Below are 15588 nucleotides of genomic sequence, written 5' to 3'. Positions count from 1 at the left end.
TCCTGGCACTTTGGGAGACTAAGGCAGGCAGATCATGAGGTCAGGATATCGAGACCATCCTGGCCATGGTGAAACCCCGTCTCTATTAAAATACAAAAAATTAGCTGGGTGTGGTGGCGTGCTTCTGTAGTCCCAGCTACTCAGGAGGCTGAGGCAGGGGAATGGCTTGAACCCAGGAGACGGAGGTTGTAGTGAGCCGAGATCGTGCCACTGCACTCCAGCCTGGCAAGAGAGCAAGATTCCATCTAAAAAAAAAAAAAAGAAAAAAGGAAAAGATCTAGCAAAGCTGTGGTTAATTTGAAAGGATTATCAATTAACTGTTTCAGCTGATTCCTTTCTTCATGGGGACAACCAGAAGCCAGTATTGATTAGACCGAACCTTTTGTTGGAAATCTTTTCAGAAGGTCCCAAGTCTTCTGTCTTTACCTGATACACTTCAGTGGCCTCATTGGTAGATTGGATGTGCTTCTTTAGGACTTTATTCTTCATTGTTTGAGCTGTGGCTGGAAGAGAGAAGGGAAGAAGGTACTGGGCCAAGTGTGGCTAGACCCCAGGAAGTACAGAGTACCTGACACTGCCCCTTCTCAGGCATTTGCTTTCCCTTCCAATTGGAGAGATTCATCTGACTTGCAGAGGGCTTTTGGTGTTTGAGCCTGAAGTGGGAGAGTACGTCTGTGTCTTGCAGCTTCTTCAGGTTATTGTTGGTACTGTGATGTATTCTAGTTATCATCTGTCTGATTCTTAATTTCTCAGTGGATAGAGGGCCCTTGAGAGGTCCTGACTAATGTCCTGCTTTTCAGAGGCTCCATAGATGGGGATGTTGTGATGGTTAATACTGAGTGTCAACTTGATTGGATTGAAGGATGCAAAGTATTGATCTTGGGTGTGTCTGTGAGAGTGTTGCCAAAGGAGATTAATGTTTGAGTCAGTGGGCTGGGAAAGGCAGACCCAGCCCTAATCTGGGTGGGCACCATCTAATAAGCTGCCAGCTAATATAAGCAGGCAGAAAAACATGAAAAGGCTAAACTGCTTAGCCTTCCAGCCTACATCTTTCTCCCATGCTGGATGCTTCCTGCCCTAGAACATCAGACTTCAAGTTCTTCAGCATTAGGACTCAGACTGGTTTCCTTGCTCCTCAGTTTGCAGATGGCCTATTGTGGGACCTTGTGATTGTGTGAATTAATACTACTTAACAGGAGATCTACATATATATATATCTTCTATTAGTTCTGTCCCTCTAGAGACTCTAGAGAACCCTGGCCAATACAGATGTCCTGTTCTAGGTTAGGGTCTCTGATGCCTTATTGAGGAGAAACAGTCAAGAAAGTGGATTTCCTATCAGTCCTTTTAGAGATACTGACCTGTGAGCTCCTAGGGGTCTCATGTGCATCGGGATAAGAGCCACAGGATCAGACCCTCAGAATGCCTGAGGCAGTCAGCACTTCAGAGACTCCAGCCAAAGAGCAAAAGGAAGACTGAGGAGCTCCTGGCAGACCTCTTCGATGGTTGTCAGGGAAGAATGAAAACACTATCTTTTCTCTATGTATTATCTTTGCTTCTTTGTCAAAGGTCATTTGATTATATTTTTGTGATATACATTCAGATCTATTTCCTTACTCCCTTACTCTCTATTCTGTTTCATGGATCTATTTTATTTTTTCTTTCACTACCACACTGTCTTGATGACTGTAGCTTTATAGTAAGTCTTGAAGTTGGATACTGTCAGTCCTCCAACTTTGTTCTTCTTCAGCATTGCACTGGCTACCTTTTGCCTCTTTATATAAAATTTAGAGTCAGTTTTTTGATATTCACAAAGTAACTTTCTGGGATTTTGATTGCGATTGCATTTAACCTGCACATCATGTTGGGAAGAACTGACACCTTCACAATATTGAATTTTTGAGAGATGAATCAGATGTCTAAAGAAAGTAGCCTTGTGTGGGGTCAGTGCCTCTTTCTGCCTCCTGATTTCTCCATACAGGCATTCCTGAAATGACAGAGCCTCTGGCAAAATTCCTTCTGTCTCTGACAGAAGATTATGTGGCTGGATCCTTAAGACCTTGCCTTGACCCAAGATCTGCAGTTGAGAATCTGGGATGTGTGTGAGAGAGGGGCCCTAAGTGTGGGTTGTATGAAACCCAGGAGACCTATTCTTCTGACCTTCCAGTACAAACTGCTCTGTCCTTCCATTTCCTTAGTTCTCCATCTTGGAAGGTTCCATCTAGACGGGCTCCTGGGCTTCTTGGTCTGGAAAAGGCATGAGAGTTTTATAGAGAGAAAGACATTCTTTGCAAATTGATTCTTTGCAGATTGGTAGGGAAGAATGCCTGTAGCCGGACTACTTGTTTCAAATCTTAGCTCTACAACAAATTACTTGGATAGTCTGTGTCTCAGTTTCCTTATATTTGAAATGAGAACAGTAACAGTACCCATCTTAGAGAGTTGCCTGTTTTAACACGTGCACGGTACTTAGAACAGTGCCTGCCACATAGTAAACATTATAAAATGTTAGCTCTTGATAGATTAATGAGGGACAAAAAATAATCTTTATTATCTGGAATATTTTCTGGACACAGGGTAACATTCTCATTTATTAAAGCTCTTATTTCACCCATCTGAGTTTTGTGGTTTTCCTTGTATAAAGTTTGTGCATCCATTGCTGGATTTGCCCAGGGTTTGCAAGATTGATCTGTAGTCTTCTGATTGCTCTCTGCTTCTGTTCTTGCTCCCTTGTAGACTCTTTCCCACAGAGCCACCAAGTAAACCTGAAAATGTAAATTAAGTCATATCACTCCTCTCTCCAAAATTCTTCAGTGGCTTCCTATCTCAGGATAAAGTTTAAAGCCCTTAACATGGCCAGCAAGATCTTAGCATGACTTGGCTTTGGCGGCCCTTTATGCATCCCTTTTACGTTCCCCTGGCTTATCTCACTTTGGCCATGCACTTGTTCTCCCCTCTCCTGGAATGCCCTCTTCCAGATCCAGGCTTACGCTGAAATGTCACTGTATCGGAAGGCCTTCCCTGACTGTGTCTGTTGTGCATTCCCACATAACTCTGTCCTTGTATCTTGTTTATACTTCTTTATAGCACTTACTGCCTGACCTTTCACATTTATATTTGCCTCTTTGTTTATTGTCTTCCTCCTGCACCAGCATGTAAGCTCCTTAAGGATAAGGAGCTGTATCTCCAGTGCCTTAATTGGTGGTTTTAGGCGTTTTAGTTAACAAGTATTTAATAAATACATGTTAGATGTATTTTTTATTTGTTTTTGTCACTAGTTTACTATTTTCACCGTTGTTTCACTGATTCTTTTGGAATAACAAATTACTGGGGTTTTGTTGTTGTTGTTTTTTGTTTTTGTTTGTTTGTTTGTTTTAAGACTCAGTAGTTTGTATGTCCCATGAACCATTCCTGAAGTAGTAACTGGCTCACATAGATATTTGACAGGAGCTATTTGACAGATTATTCAACATTGAGGTTACTAGTGAATAACTGGAGGGCATGTATTCTGTGCTCTTCTTGTTAAAAAGAATGATCATTCTTTTGAATACCTTGTTCGGGCTACTTTTTCTCAAGATTGTTGGACACTTTTCCTCATTTTTACGATGGCATTAAGATGGCTAAGCCAAATTGGGCCAAAGAGGTTAAGAACTTTCATGGTTATTAACATGGACTACAGAATTGGACTGTAGGGGTTTGTGCTGGCTGTGGGATCTTTGGACAAATTGCTTAATTCTTCTGAGCCTCAATTTACTTATTGATAAAATAGTGACAATGATAGTACCTGTCTCATATTGTGAGGGTTAAATTAATGCAAATAAGGCACCTAGAAAGTGCTCAATTGATGTAAGTTATTTGTTTTATTGATATTAGTATTATTTTTACCACCCAAGATCATAGTGCTGAGATTTGAGTCCAGGGCCATTTGAGTCTCTTCCAGGCTCCTTTTATTCCTGGGCTGGTTTTAATGTTGACGCGCAAGGCTATCTGTAGGAGAAAAGAATTAACTGGGGAAAGGATACTTTTCTCTTCTTGCTCACAATTCCTAAGCTAGAGTAGTTTTGCTCTTGTCTCTCCTACACGTTATTTCTTCCAAGCAAGGTTCCTTTGCTTAAGCACAGCTCAAGAAGTTTGAAAACTGGCCCCACATCATGCTACCACAGATCCTGCAGAAATGACATTTTTGTGTGAACATTTAAATCTTCTTCTCTTTATTAATATTCTTATTAATTTTAGATTGCATGATGTCAAGTAGTGCCTCCACCACTGCCAAAACACAACTGCTTTTGCATCAAAGTACTCAAGTATCCAAAGACTGTATTCTCTCACCGTTATCACGTATTTCAATGGAAGAGACTTTTATGGGCTTCCTGGACCTCCCAAATAGTAGCTAGCCACTTGGATGAAAACGACACAGATTCCTACTAAAATGGATGTACTTTATTCAGTGGTCACTAATAATCATACACTACATAACAAGGAATTGCCTGTCATTAATTACAATAGGCTAGGTTACCGTTTACTTTCCAAAACTCTTTCTAAAAAGAGTACACTTTGGACATGTGGTATCAATGTTTATGTAATTAAACTTTTAGTGCAAAAAAGTGTCTTTCCCCTCCTCCATCAGCAAAAACAGTGCAAACAGTGTGGATGATTATCACCCCTGTAACCAGTCAGGCCAGGAGTACTCTGAGAGGATATCCTAATGCAAAAGTGGTAAATACATCCGTCCAGAGCCACAGTGTGATGGCCTTCATCCTAGGTGGTGAGCGCTTGGGAGGTGTGAAAGATAGAAATTGATTCTCGTAAATGCAAAAAGAAATGCCTTATAAGCAGAAGTAGGACTATTAAATGAAACTCCTTGTAAAGTTGAATTCTTGAAATCTGAATGGCTGAATCCCAGGTGTGACTATACTAGATTGGGACCTCAGTATTTTATATCAGAAAGTTGGGAAAGGGCGGCTGTTAAAGACCTCCCTCTGGATGGCCAGAGCAACTGCCACAGACACTAATTTTGCATGGGGCTTAATTTGTGAACTGACAGGTTCAGTGGCTACTTTGTCAGGACACGTCTGGCTGGGGACCAGAGAGCCACGTGTTCAGGATGCAGAGGGCCACTTGCTCCTCTCGGCTGTGCAGGAGGTTACTCATACAGCTATCTACAAACTGTACTCATTGAGGAGGATTAGGTAAGAGGAGTCTGTTTTATGATCGTTAAATAAGTTGCCCTGTCAGCTGAGGCCTTTCTGCCAACTCTGATTAGCGTCTGGGTTTGTAAAAAGAAAACAAAAGATTGTGCAGGGGCGGAGAAAGTTCTGATCGAGACCGAGATTCTTCATGTTGCCCTGTGAATGAAGTCAGATGTGGTACTGAGGGCTGCTGGGTTCATATTCTGAACAGTCCTTGACTGATCTTGTCTCCGGCTTCTCTGAGGTGGAGCAGCATGTGACAGTGATCAGTAACAGACTTGCTGTTTCCCATTGCGGGTTGGGAGAGCCCTGCTAGGACTTTGTTCTGAAGAGTTGGAGTGGGGGTTTTAGGAGTGTCTAAGGGGCAGAGCTATCAAGGATTGCCCTTTGTATGAAGAGGTCAAAACGGCTCCTGGGGCATCTGCTGTTTGACAGCCTTCATTCCATTTTTTCCTCACTGGTAGACCCCATCTTCCAGTCCTTATGGAACCATGCCTCATTTTTCATTCTCTGAAAGAGTTTGGATAAGACTGGAACTATTCGTTCCTTAAATATTTGCTATAGTTGTAGGTATAGGAACTGACCTGCAAAACTGTGTGGACCTAGTGTATTCTTGTTTGAAGATTTTTTTCTTTTAATGGTTGTGGACAGGTTTTAATTTCTTCTTAATTGAGTCTTGGCAAGTTAAATTTTTCTAGAAATGTGTCCATTTTACTGAGGTTTTCCATTTTGTTTGCATGAAGTTGGCCATTTTATTTTATCTAAAATACTTTGTAGGATAGAATTATTTTTTAATGTTTGATAGAATTAACATGTAAAACCATTTGGCCTTGTATTTTCTGTGTTGAAAACAATTTTAAACTATGATTAAATTCTTTATAGGACTATTCAAATGATTTTTGTTATTTTATCCAATGATTTTGTGTGTGTGTGTGCCCTTTTTTAAAGCAGTTTGATCAAAGTACCTACTCTAGTGTATGGAATTCTTGGTTTGATCTTTTTGAACATTTTATATTTGAGTCATTCAGAGTCATAATTTTTTGTATGTTTCTCATAAGTCTTTTTTGGATAACATTAAAGAACTGGATTTCTTTTATGCCATTAAAATTTTTGAGCTTAAACTCAAAGATAAGTCTAATGCATCTATAATTATTGTAATTATTGATATATAATTATATGTGTACTTATTTCTCCATTTTATGTTGTTTAACTGTTTTCGTTTTTGCCTTACTGGCTTCTGTTACATTGATCATCAGGTTATTATGGTTGTTTTTAAATCTGTTAGGAAGTTAAATATCTATTTCTATTCTCTTAATGCCCATTCTTATGTTTTCTAAACATGTATCCTTAGAATGAAGGCCAAAGATACATATCTTTAAAGAATAATACTTCTGTCTTCCTTTTTAATAATACTTGACTCTTAGAATGCTTTAATTCTCATGACTGCCCCATCTTCCACATTATTTTTGTTTAGTATTCTAGTATCATCTTATATTCTCCAAATTATTTTTTTTTGATTGATAGCATTTTGTTTAACTGACAATTTTAACAGCTTCTCTAATCATAGTTGATTCTTTCATCCTGCTTTTTTTTTAATGGTAGTTTTCTTCCTTAAAATTTGAATAGTAATAGGTTGTATTAGTCATCATTTGAAAAATGTTCTTAAATGTTCATAATCTTTAATAATAGTTTATCTTGTACAGGCTTGTAGGTTGTTGGTCACTATTCATAGGTATTATATTGTGGTCACAGCGATTCATTGCTGATGAGAAGTCTGACTGTCTCTGGTTGCTTTTAAACTTCCTCTTCGGTGTTCTTCAGTTTCACTGTGTTGTTTCTTGGGTGGATTTGTTTTGATGTATCATTTGTGGGACTCAGTGTGTGTCTTTAAACTGAGAGAACTCAACTTTTCCATTCTGAAAAATCCGTAGCCATTTTCTCTTTGTTGCCTCTGCTTTATCCTCTGTATTCTTCTGGAATTCCTAAAGAATTGTGTTGGACCTTGTCATTCTTTTTTAACTCCATGCTTCCTAACTCTTCTTTTATATTTTTCACCTATATCTCTGTATGCAGCATTCTTCGGGTCTGTATTCCTCTCCATAATTCTCTCATCTGCTATTTAACCTTACTTAATTTTTAATTTGTTTGGCTGCATTCTTTATTTTGGTTTGTATTTTTTTTTTCAAATTTTACAATTTTTTAAATGATGCTTTCCTTTCATTAAGGTTTTTATTTCTTCCTTTTCTCTTTTAATTATGTAAAACATATCAAATATGCCCAAATATATTCCCAAATAGACAAAATATTTACACATATTAATATTAATGTATTTATTTAGTTACATGTTTAAGCACTAATTAAAAGGCTTTCGATAATTCAAAATAATACGTTAATTTAGGAACTTGTTGTCTCACTGGCACTTTTTTTTTTTTTTTTTTTGAGACACAGTCTTGCTCTGTCACCCCGACTGGAGTACAGTGGCACAATCTTGGCTCACTGCAACCTCTGCCTCCTGGGTTCAAGCAATTCTCAGCCTCCTGAGTAACTGGGATTACAGGTGCCTGCCACCATTCCCACCACGGGCACATTTTATGAAATAATTTTATTCAAGCTTTTTATACTTTGTTTCTATCATTAAGAAAGCTCATTTTGAACAATCCTAGCATTCTAGAGCAGTTGCAGAGCATTTGGGTATGCAGATTCATATTTGCAGGTCTGGGATGGGATTCAAGACTCTGTATTTCTAATGAATTCTGAGGTTTTGCTATTGCTACTCATGTGGATCCCACTTTTAAGTGTCAAGGTTTTAGAACACAATATGCTTACTTGGAAATTGTTTTAAATACAACCCTTTTAAAATTCACATATGATGCTGTCATCAGCTATTTCCTCTCATGCCAAAAAACTCTATTTACATGGTAAAAGATCATACTTTAAAAGTTTATCTTGTCTGCATGTCTTAATTGTACAACATACATATTTTGTGTGAATGAAGATAGGCTAAGTTATGTTGCAGTGAGAAACTACTGAAATGTCAGTAGTTTGAAACACAAAGGTTTGTTTCTTGTATACATTGCAAATTCCCTGAGATTTGCCAAGAGCTCTGGTCCTTGTCATTGTCACTTGAACGCAGGCTGATTGGGTCTCCACTATTGCCAGAAGTCAGGGAAGGTGGAATAGATATGAGGACTTGTGACTTTCTCCCACAGTGATATACATGGTTTCTGTTTATTGGTCAGAGGAAGTTATGTGACCATGAGTGACTTCAAGGGACAGAACTGCATACAAATGAATACAACAAGAGGAGAACAAAATATCTGAACAACCCCAGTCACTACCACATACATACCAATATGCTTTTGAAAGCAATCATTAAAAGGCTTTCAGTCAGGCACGGTAGCTCACACCTGTAATCCCAGCACTTTGAGAGGCTAAGGCGGGTAGATGCACGAGGTCAGGAGTTCGAGCCCAGCCTGGCCAATATGGTAAAACCTGTCTCTACTGAAAATACAAAAATTAGCCAGGCATGGTGGTGTGTACCTGTAGTCCCAGCTACTTGGGAGGCTGAGGCAGGAGAATCTCTGGAACCCCGGGAGGTGGAGGTTGCTGTGAGCCAAGATCGAGCCACTGCACTCCAGCCTGGGCAACAGTGAGAAGCGAGACTCCATCTCAAAAAAAAAAAAGGCTTCCAATAAAACCCTATAGCACTTGCATTGTATGTGGTCTTATCCTCAAAAATAATTACTAAATCTATATTAAATTTTGGGTTTTCTGCCTTAAAATAAAAATTCTCAGGTGACCTCTGTAACCATCAGAGCTAGACTTGATTGAGGTGATCTGCTAGTGCCATGGCTTCCACTTAGGCATCATTTTAAAATGTATCACCTGGGACACTTTTTATTACCCCAGGTCACACCTCAAACCAATTAAATTAGAATCCCTGGAGGAGGGCCCAGGCATCTGTAGTGTGTAAAACTCCCCAGGTAACTTCAATGCGCATTGAAAGTTGAAAAGATATGTACTACTCTAAATAGTGCTTTGTTGCTCAAAATAAAATAATAGAATGCCCCAAAGAGAAACTTTTTTAGGGCTTGACTGTAAGTTGAGTTACCCTTTTCTGAGAAATATGGGGGGGTAAACCTTGACTTATATTTAGGCATATCCAGCATTAGTAGTTTATTGTCTCTTTTAACTTGTTCTGTTAATCCCAGGTTTTAGAGCGCACATTTTTATATTTATTGTATTTTATTGTTTTATTTTGGTTTGTTTCCCAGTGCGGTTGTAATTTTTTTTGCAGGGGATAATTGCGAGGAATGTGTGTGTGGAGTGTGGAAACGAGCCTCCTGGGAGACTTTGTATTTGCTAATGCTGGGTTTTAGGTGTTGCACTATTCTGGACCATTTTGTGTGCAAGTGTGTTGATTTCTGGTTTGGGATTTCAATAGTAAGTGCATAGTAGAAATTTGGCACTATACTTGTGGTTATGCAGAGGCCTGTAGATTTGATGTCCCACCGGGGGTGAGGGAGGGTGTATATATGTGGTATCATAAACATGTAGGGGGCTCCTTAGCACACTGCAAACTTCCGTGCCATTGAGTGAATTTTTTCAGACCCCTCTATGAAATAGGTAATACTTCGGGGTACTTTCTTTCTGTAGGGGTCTCACTTTCAACTTACTGCTTTCACTGGAGGAATTAAAACCTTAAGCACCAACCTCAGGTCCTTCCTATCTCTGGGTCTTTTGCCCGTGGGCTACTCTAGAGTCAGCTTGAATTAATTTCACTGTTGAGTTCACTCTTTGTTTCTGGTACCCAAGGTTTTTTTAACTGTCTTTCAAGCTTGGCTCCACATTAAAAAAAAAAATAAGGGTGTTATCTTTTTCAGCTTTTCTGTTCATTGTGGATAAGGGGGACTCCTGGCAGTTGAGTCTGTCCTGTTTCCAGAAGGTTCCCCCGAAGCAGTACATGACTAACTTACCCTGAGGCCTGCTCTGAGATTTTCTGAAATGATTGTTCTGTGAAAATACTACCAGGTTTTTCCCCCTTTCACTAAGGCAATTACAGAGCCAGGGAAAGCTAATCAACAGCACAAGGAAGAAACCTGTCTGGATTTACTCATTTAATTTCCTGCCAAATAAGGACTTGAATTCTTCCATATTGTCTAGCATCCTGTGGGGACTTTCAGAGAACAAGAGAACCTAGAGTCCTGTGCAAACTAAAGGTCAAGCTTGAATCTCTCACATATATTCAACAAATTTAAAGTTTAAAACAAGTTGTTATAAAAGTAATGAAAATTAATATTGTCAACATTTGTGTATTTCTCTGTATATATTCACATATACATATATTTATAATTTTTTTACTGAATAAAGCAAGTATTTCCCCATGTTATTGAGTCTTCAGACAATTGTTTTTTATGTAGCTATATGAATCATGTTCTTTGAATGTTCCAGGAGTTAAATATTCACCAATTTGGGGGAATTTTCCCCTACTTTTTAATAATTAAGATGCCACTGAGATTTTTATATATTAATCTTTGACTACATGTCTGATTATATTTCCTTAGGTTAACTTTCTAGAATTGCACTTTCTAGGTCAAACGGCATGAATATTTTTCCTGTATCTTGCCAAATTGCTTTTCAGAAAGATTAGGTCAGTCTTTATGTCTGTTAACAGCATAGGAGGGTACCCTTATGAATAGCATGTGAGCTGGCCAACATTAATTATCATTGCATTTGCATTTTCAACAATTTCCATAGGTGAAAATTGAATATTATTTTTAAATGTTCTGTTTACCAATGTAAAAACATTTTCTCTTCATATTTTTAATTTTTACTCCTGTTTTTTAATTCTAGAATTGCCCATATAAGAACCTTGTGCCTATTTTGTGTGTCAGAAGTGGATTGGGGAATTTTTCTTATTGATAGATAAGGTCTCTTTATATATGAAAGCTATACTGAGCTTTTGTTGTAATTGTTACAAGTAGGTTTTTGTTGTTGTTGTTGTTGTTGTTATTTTTTAATTTTTAATTTTTTTGAGATGGAGTTTTGCTCTTGTTGCCCAGCCTGGAGTGCAATGGCACTATCTCAGCTCACTGCAACCTCCCCTTCCCAGGTTCAAGTGATTTTCCTGCTTCAGCCTCCCAAGTGGCTGGGATTATTACAGGTACCCACCATCATGCCCAGCTAATTTTTGAATTTTTAGTAGAGACAGCGTTTTGCCATGTTGGCCAGGCTGGTCTCGAACTCCTGACCTCAGGTTGATCTGCCTGCCTCAGCTTTCCAAGTGCTAAGATTACAGGCGTGAGCCACCATGCTTGGCCTACAAGTAGTTTATTTAGGCTATAATTTGTCTTTTAATTTTAATTTTGTTTTTAATATTCCCTAAGTTAATTTAGCCAGATTTATTGTTTTTTTATGACTTGCTCAATTGCTCCTGTGCCTATAAAATCTTCCTCTAACTCAATTTTGATCCATCTTCTCTTTGTATTTCTAGCTCAGTTTTTTAAGCATGTAATCCTTGCTTGTCTAAATGTTATTTTTGTGTATGGTGTAAAATAAAGATCTTATTTTTTTCTGTAAGAGTAATTCTAGCAGCATATTTTAGCAGTGCATGGCAAGTCCCTCTTGATTGTACTTCTCAGAATATTCTCAGCTATTTTCATTGGTTAGTTATTTTACTGTGTAACATAAATTACCCCAAACATTTATCATCTCTGTTTTTATCTGCCAGGAATTCAGGAGTTTAGCTGGGTGGTTCTGGCTTAGGTCTTTTAAAGGATTATAGTTAAGATATTAGCTGGGGCTACAGTCATCTGAAGGCTTCTCTGGGGCTGGAGCAAGCAGTCCCTAACTTTTTTGGCACCAGGGAACAGTTTCATGGAAGACAGTTTTTCCCCTGGACCTGAGGGGTGGGGGAATGGTTTCAGGATGAAAGTGTTCTTCCTCAGATCGCCAAGCATTTGTTAGATTTTCATAAGGAGTGAGCAACCTAGATCCCTTGCATGTGCAGTTCACAATATGAGAATCAAATGCCACCACTCATCTGACAGGAGGCAGAGCTCAGGCAGTAATCCTCATTGGCCCGCTGCTCACCTCCTGCTCTGTGGCCCAGTTCCTAACAGGCCACGGACTGGTACCAGTCTGTGCCTGGGATTGGGGACATCTGGGCTGGAGGATCCCTTCCACACTGGCTCACTCATATGCCCATTGGTAGAAGGGCTCAGTTCCTTGATGTCTGTTGACAGGTAGCCATAGTTCCTCACCATATGGGCTTTTCCATAGGGACGATTAAGTGTCCTTATAACATGGCACCAGCCTTCCACCAGAGTGAGTTGCCTGAGAGAACAAAGCAGGAGGAGTCACAGTGTTTTTTATCATCTAGCCTTGGAAGTGACATTCCATCATTTCTGCCATGTTCTACTGGTGACACCGAGCAACCGTGATATAATACCCACAAAATTATGAACATTAAGAGGCATGGGTCACTGGGGGCTTCTCAGAGGCTCATTACCAAACTCTTCCTCTGACAGGAAACTTAGAATTATATCTCCCCTTGTATAGATGCTTATTCAATATCATTTTGTCATTTATATCCCAAAGCCCAAAGGTGGCTTTTGGAACTTTCTTATTCCCTTAGTTTTCTGCCCTATAACCTTATCTGATTCTTAAATTTAAAATCAAGTGGCGTTTGTCATCTGAGGCTTTTCTGTCACTGTCATTGCAACTAGCTCAGAGACAAAGTATTTATCTTTTTACTTCCCTCATCTAATATTTATTGGCCATTGGTTTTTATAAAGTAATAAAAAATATAAGTTGCAAAGAAATAGAAATTAAAGTTTTTTGTACATGTACACACACACACTGAATAGTAGGAAAGAATCCCAAAGCTTTAGGGCAGAGAGGGTCCCAGAGAAAGGAAGAGACTTGTCCAAGGCCACACAGTGATATAAAGTTAATGAAAACCCAGATCTTCCATCCACCTTTTAGCCTGACTCATTCATCCTACATTTATGAAATACTTAAAATGAAACTGGATGGCTATGTGTTTAAAATTCGTGTGTACGGAATGGAGAGGGATTACTCAGCAATGGTTTGGAGACTGGAGGTCTTGCTCTGCTTCTGTCCATTCTCTTTCCTGAAGTTTGGCTGTGGCTCTTCCTAGTTCACTCTTAATTGGATTTGTAGGAGCCAGAAAGTGCTGAGCACACATCACAGTGTGGTAATTGTGCAGTCTCCTGGCTCCCCAGAGCCTCTGACTTGTTTGTGGATTGTGATCCATAATTCCCTGTATCATGCATTTTCAGAAAGCAAACTGGCAATCAAATGGTAATTGTTTCCATCTGTGTGGATTTTGCATTTCCCAAGACTGCCTGGCAAGGAGGAGGTTGGCTCTGAGAGGAGTAAAGGGACCTGGAATTGGACGTCAGGCCTGCAGCATACCGTGGATGTGGTGGCCCCAAGCTCACATTTTCCAGTAGAGTCCTAATTTGAAATCTTTCATCTGGTTGGCCTTATAAATAATCCAAATGCTCTAGAAATTCCACCACCTAAACCATATTTTCTAAAGTGTTTCTTAATGCTGAAAGAAGCACAGACTTCCTTTGTTAGACTGTTGCCCCAGTTTTGATTTGAAAAATATATCATTGAACTCATGGAAAGGAGACTTTTGCTGCTGCTGCTGTTGTTAAAATGAGCTGTTGTTGTTAAATGATGGGTTTAAGAATGGTGGAACAGTCCAATTTGGAACATATCAAATTAGAAAGAGCTGACCCAATATCCTGTGTCTCTGAGGAAATGGAAGCACTCTCCCTCTAGCTACTCGTGCAGGTATATGTGTAGGCATTTGTCAGATTCCTCTTCAGTGTCCACTGGGTAGAGTGCATGATGCTGGGAACTCTGCTAAATGTAACGTGGACTGTCTCAGAGACTTCACAGCCCACAATAAGGAGATGAGGTATGGATATATTTCATAATACAAATTTAAGAACATATGTCAGGGGATATAAAGATCTCCCAACTGGGAAGATCTAGAAAGATTCCAGTTCACTCAGCCCTCACCAAAATGCATATAGTAATTGGCATCTATTGCTGTGGGATAAGCCAACCCAAACATAGTGGCTTAAAACTACCATTGTTTATTTCTTTTTAATTTCATGATTTGAGTGCAGGTGTGGCCCCTCCCTGTTCCACGTGGGGTCAGCTGGGGTGGCTCACGGGGGCTGGAGGATCCGGGATGGCTTCATTAACATATTCATCACCACAGCTGGGAGGGCTAAGAAGGGTGGGGCTGTCTTTCTAGCAGGGTTACTGGGCTTTGTTACATGGCAGTTTAGGGTCAAAGAGAGTGGAAGCTGTCAGACCTCCTAAGGCCCAGGCCAGAACTGGTACAGAGTCACTTCCATTGCATTCTACTGTTCAGAACAAGTCACCAGGCCAGCCCAGAGTCAAGATCCATCCCTTTATCAGAGGAGTGGAATGTACACACAGGAATGAAAGAATCTCTGGTGGCCAACTGTGCAATCTATGATGTTAACGTAAAGAAAATTATTCTAAAAGCTGAAGAATGAGATCTTACCGTCTAAACTAGCAGTTTATGGTCCCTAGTGAGGACTGGCCGTGCTTTCCCAGTTGCCTAAGTGTGTGAGCTTCATATGTCGGTCTCAAAGGGTACAGTTACCCACCTCTGCATCCCTGTTTTTACACTGTCCAGCCCAAGATTAGATAAAGATGATTTCTGGGAAGTTTACATTGTGAGTGATTCAGCTGGGGTCCAGTTGGCCTTCCGGGTTTTTTAATTTAAAGATGGGGGTCTCACATTGTTGCCCAGGCTGGAGAATAGTGACTATTCACAAGCATGATATTGTGCACTACAGCCTGAAATTCTTGGACTCAAGCAATCCTCCTGCTTCAGCCTCCTAAGTAGCAGAGATTACAGGCATGCACCACTACGCCCAGCTCACTCCCAGCTTCTTATCTGTCCCTTTCACCTTTTTTCCACCACCTTTGCTCTTTACCAGTTCCTTGCCCATGGTGTCCACCCTTCTTACTGAGTTTTCGACCTCTCTCTCTCATTGCAGGCACTAAAACAGGTGCAGATCTTAGTGATGGTACTTGTGAGCCTGGACTGGCTTCCCCGGCCTCCTACATGAACCCCTTCCCAGTGCTCCATCTCATCGAGGACTTGAGGCTGGCTTTGGAGATGCTGGAGCTTCCTCAGGAGAGAACAGCCCTCCTGAGCCAGATCCCTGGCCCAACAGCTGCCTACATAAAGGAGTGGTTTGAAGAGAGATTGGTGAGTAGTCCCGTGGCCTGGTTGGGAACCACTGGGGAATGTAATGGCATAGCCCATGGAGTGCCACTGCTGACTGGGGCTATTGACTCATCTGTACACCTTCCAGCC

At 40.0% G+C, this 15588-nt stretch overlaps 1 protein-coding gene across 8 annotated transcripts in view; it reads left to right on the top strand.

The window, feature by feature from the left end:
- PPFIBP2 (PPFIA binding protein 2) overlaps positions 1-15588 on the top strand; it is a 138865-nt gene that overhangs the window by 33134 nt on the left and 90143 nt on the right. For all 8 annotated transcript variants that reach the window (XR_002479325.2, XM_021675113.2, XM_021675114.2 and 5 more), the window contains exon 3: positions 15266-15480. Coding sequence is in view for 7 of the 8 variants with exons in the window: in XM_021675113.2 (XP_021530788.2) it covers positions 15266-15480 (215 nt within the window). In the remaining variant the exon portion in view is untranslated. The remainder of the gene's footprint in view (positions 1-15265; positions 15481-15588) is intronic.

This window comes from Aotus nancymaae, unplaced genomic scaffold (genome assembly GCF_030222135.1).
Source record: "Aotus nancymaae isolate 86718 unplaced genomic scaffold, 86718_ANA_hifiasm-v0.15.2.pri h1tg000059l, whole genome shotgun sequence".
NCBI lineage: Eukaryota > Metazoa > Chordata > Mammalia > Primates > Aotidae > Aotus > Aotus nancymaae.
The sequence above is the reverse complement of the archived record's forward strand: the minus strand, read 5'-3'. Positions and strand labels throughout refer to the sequence as shown.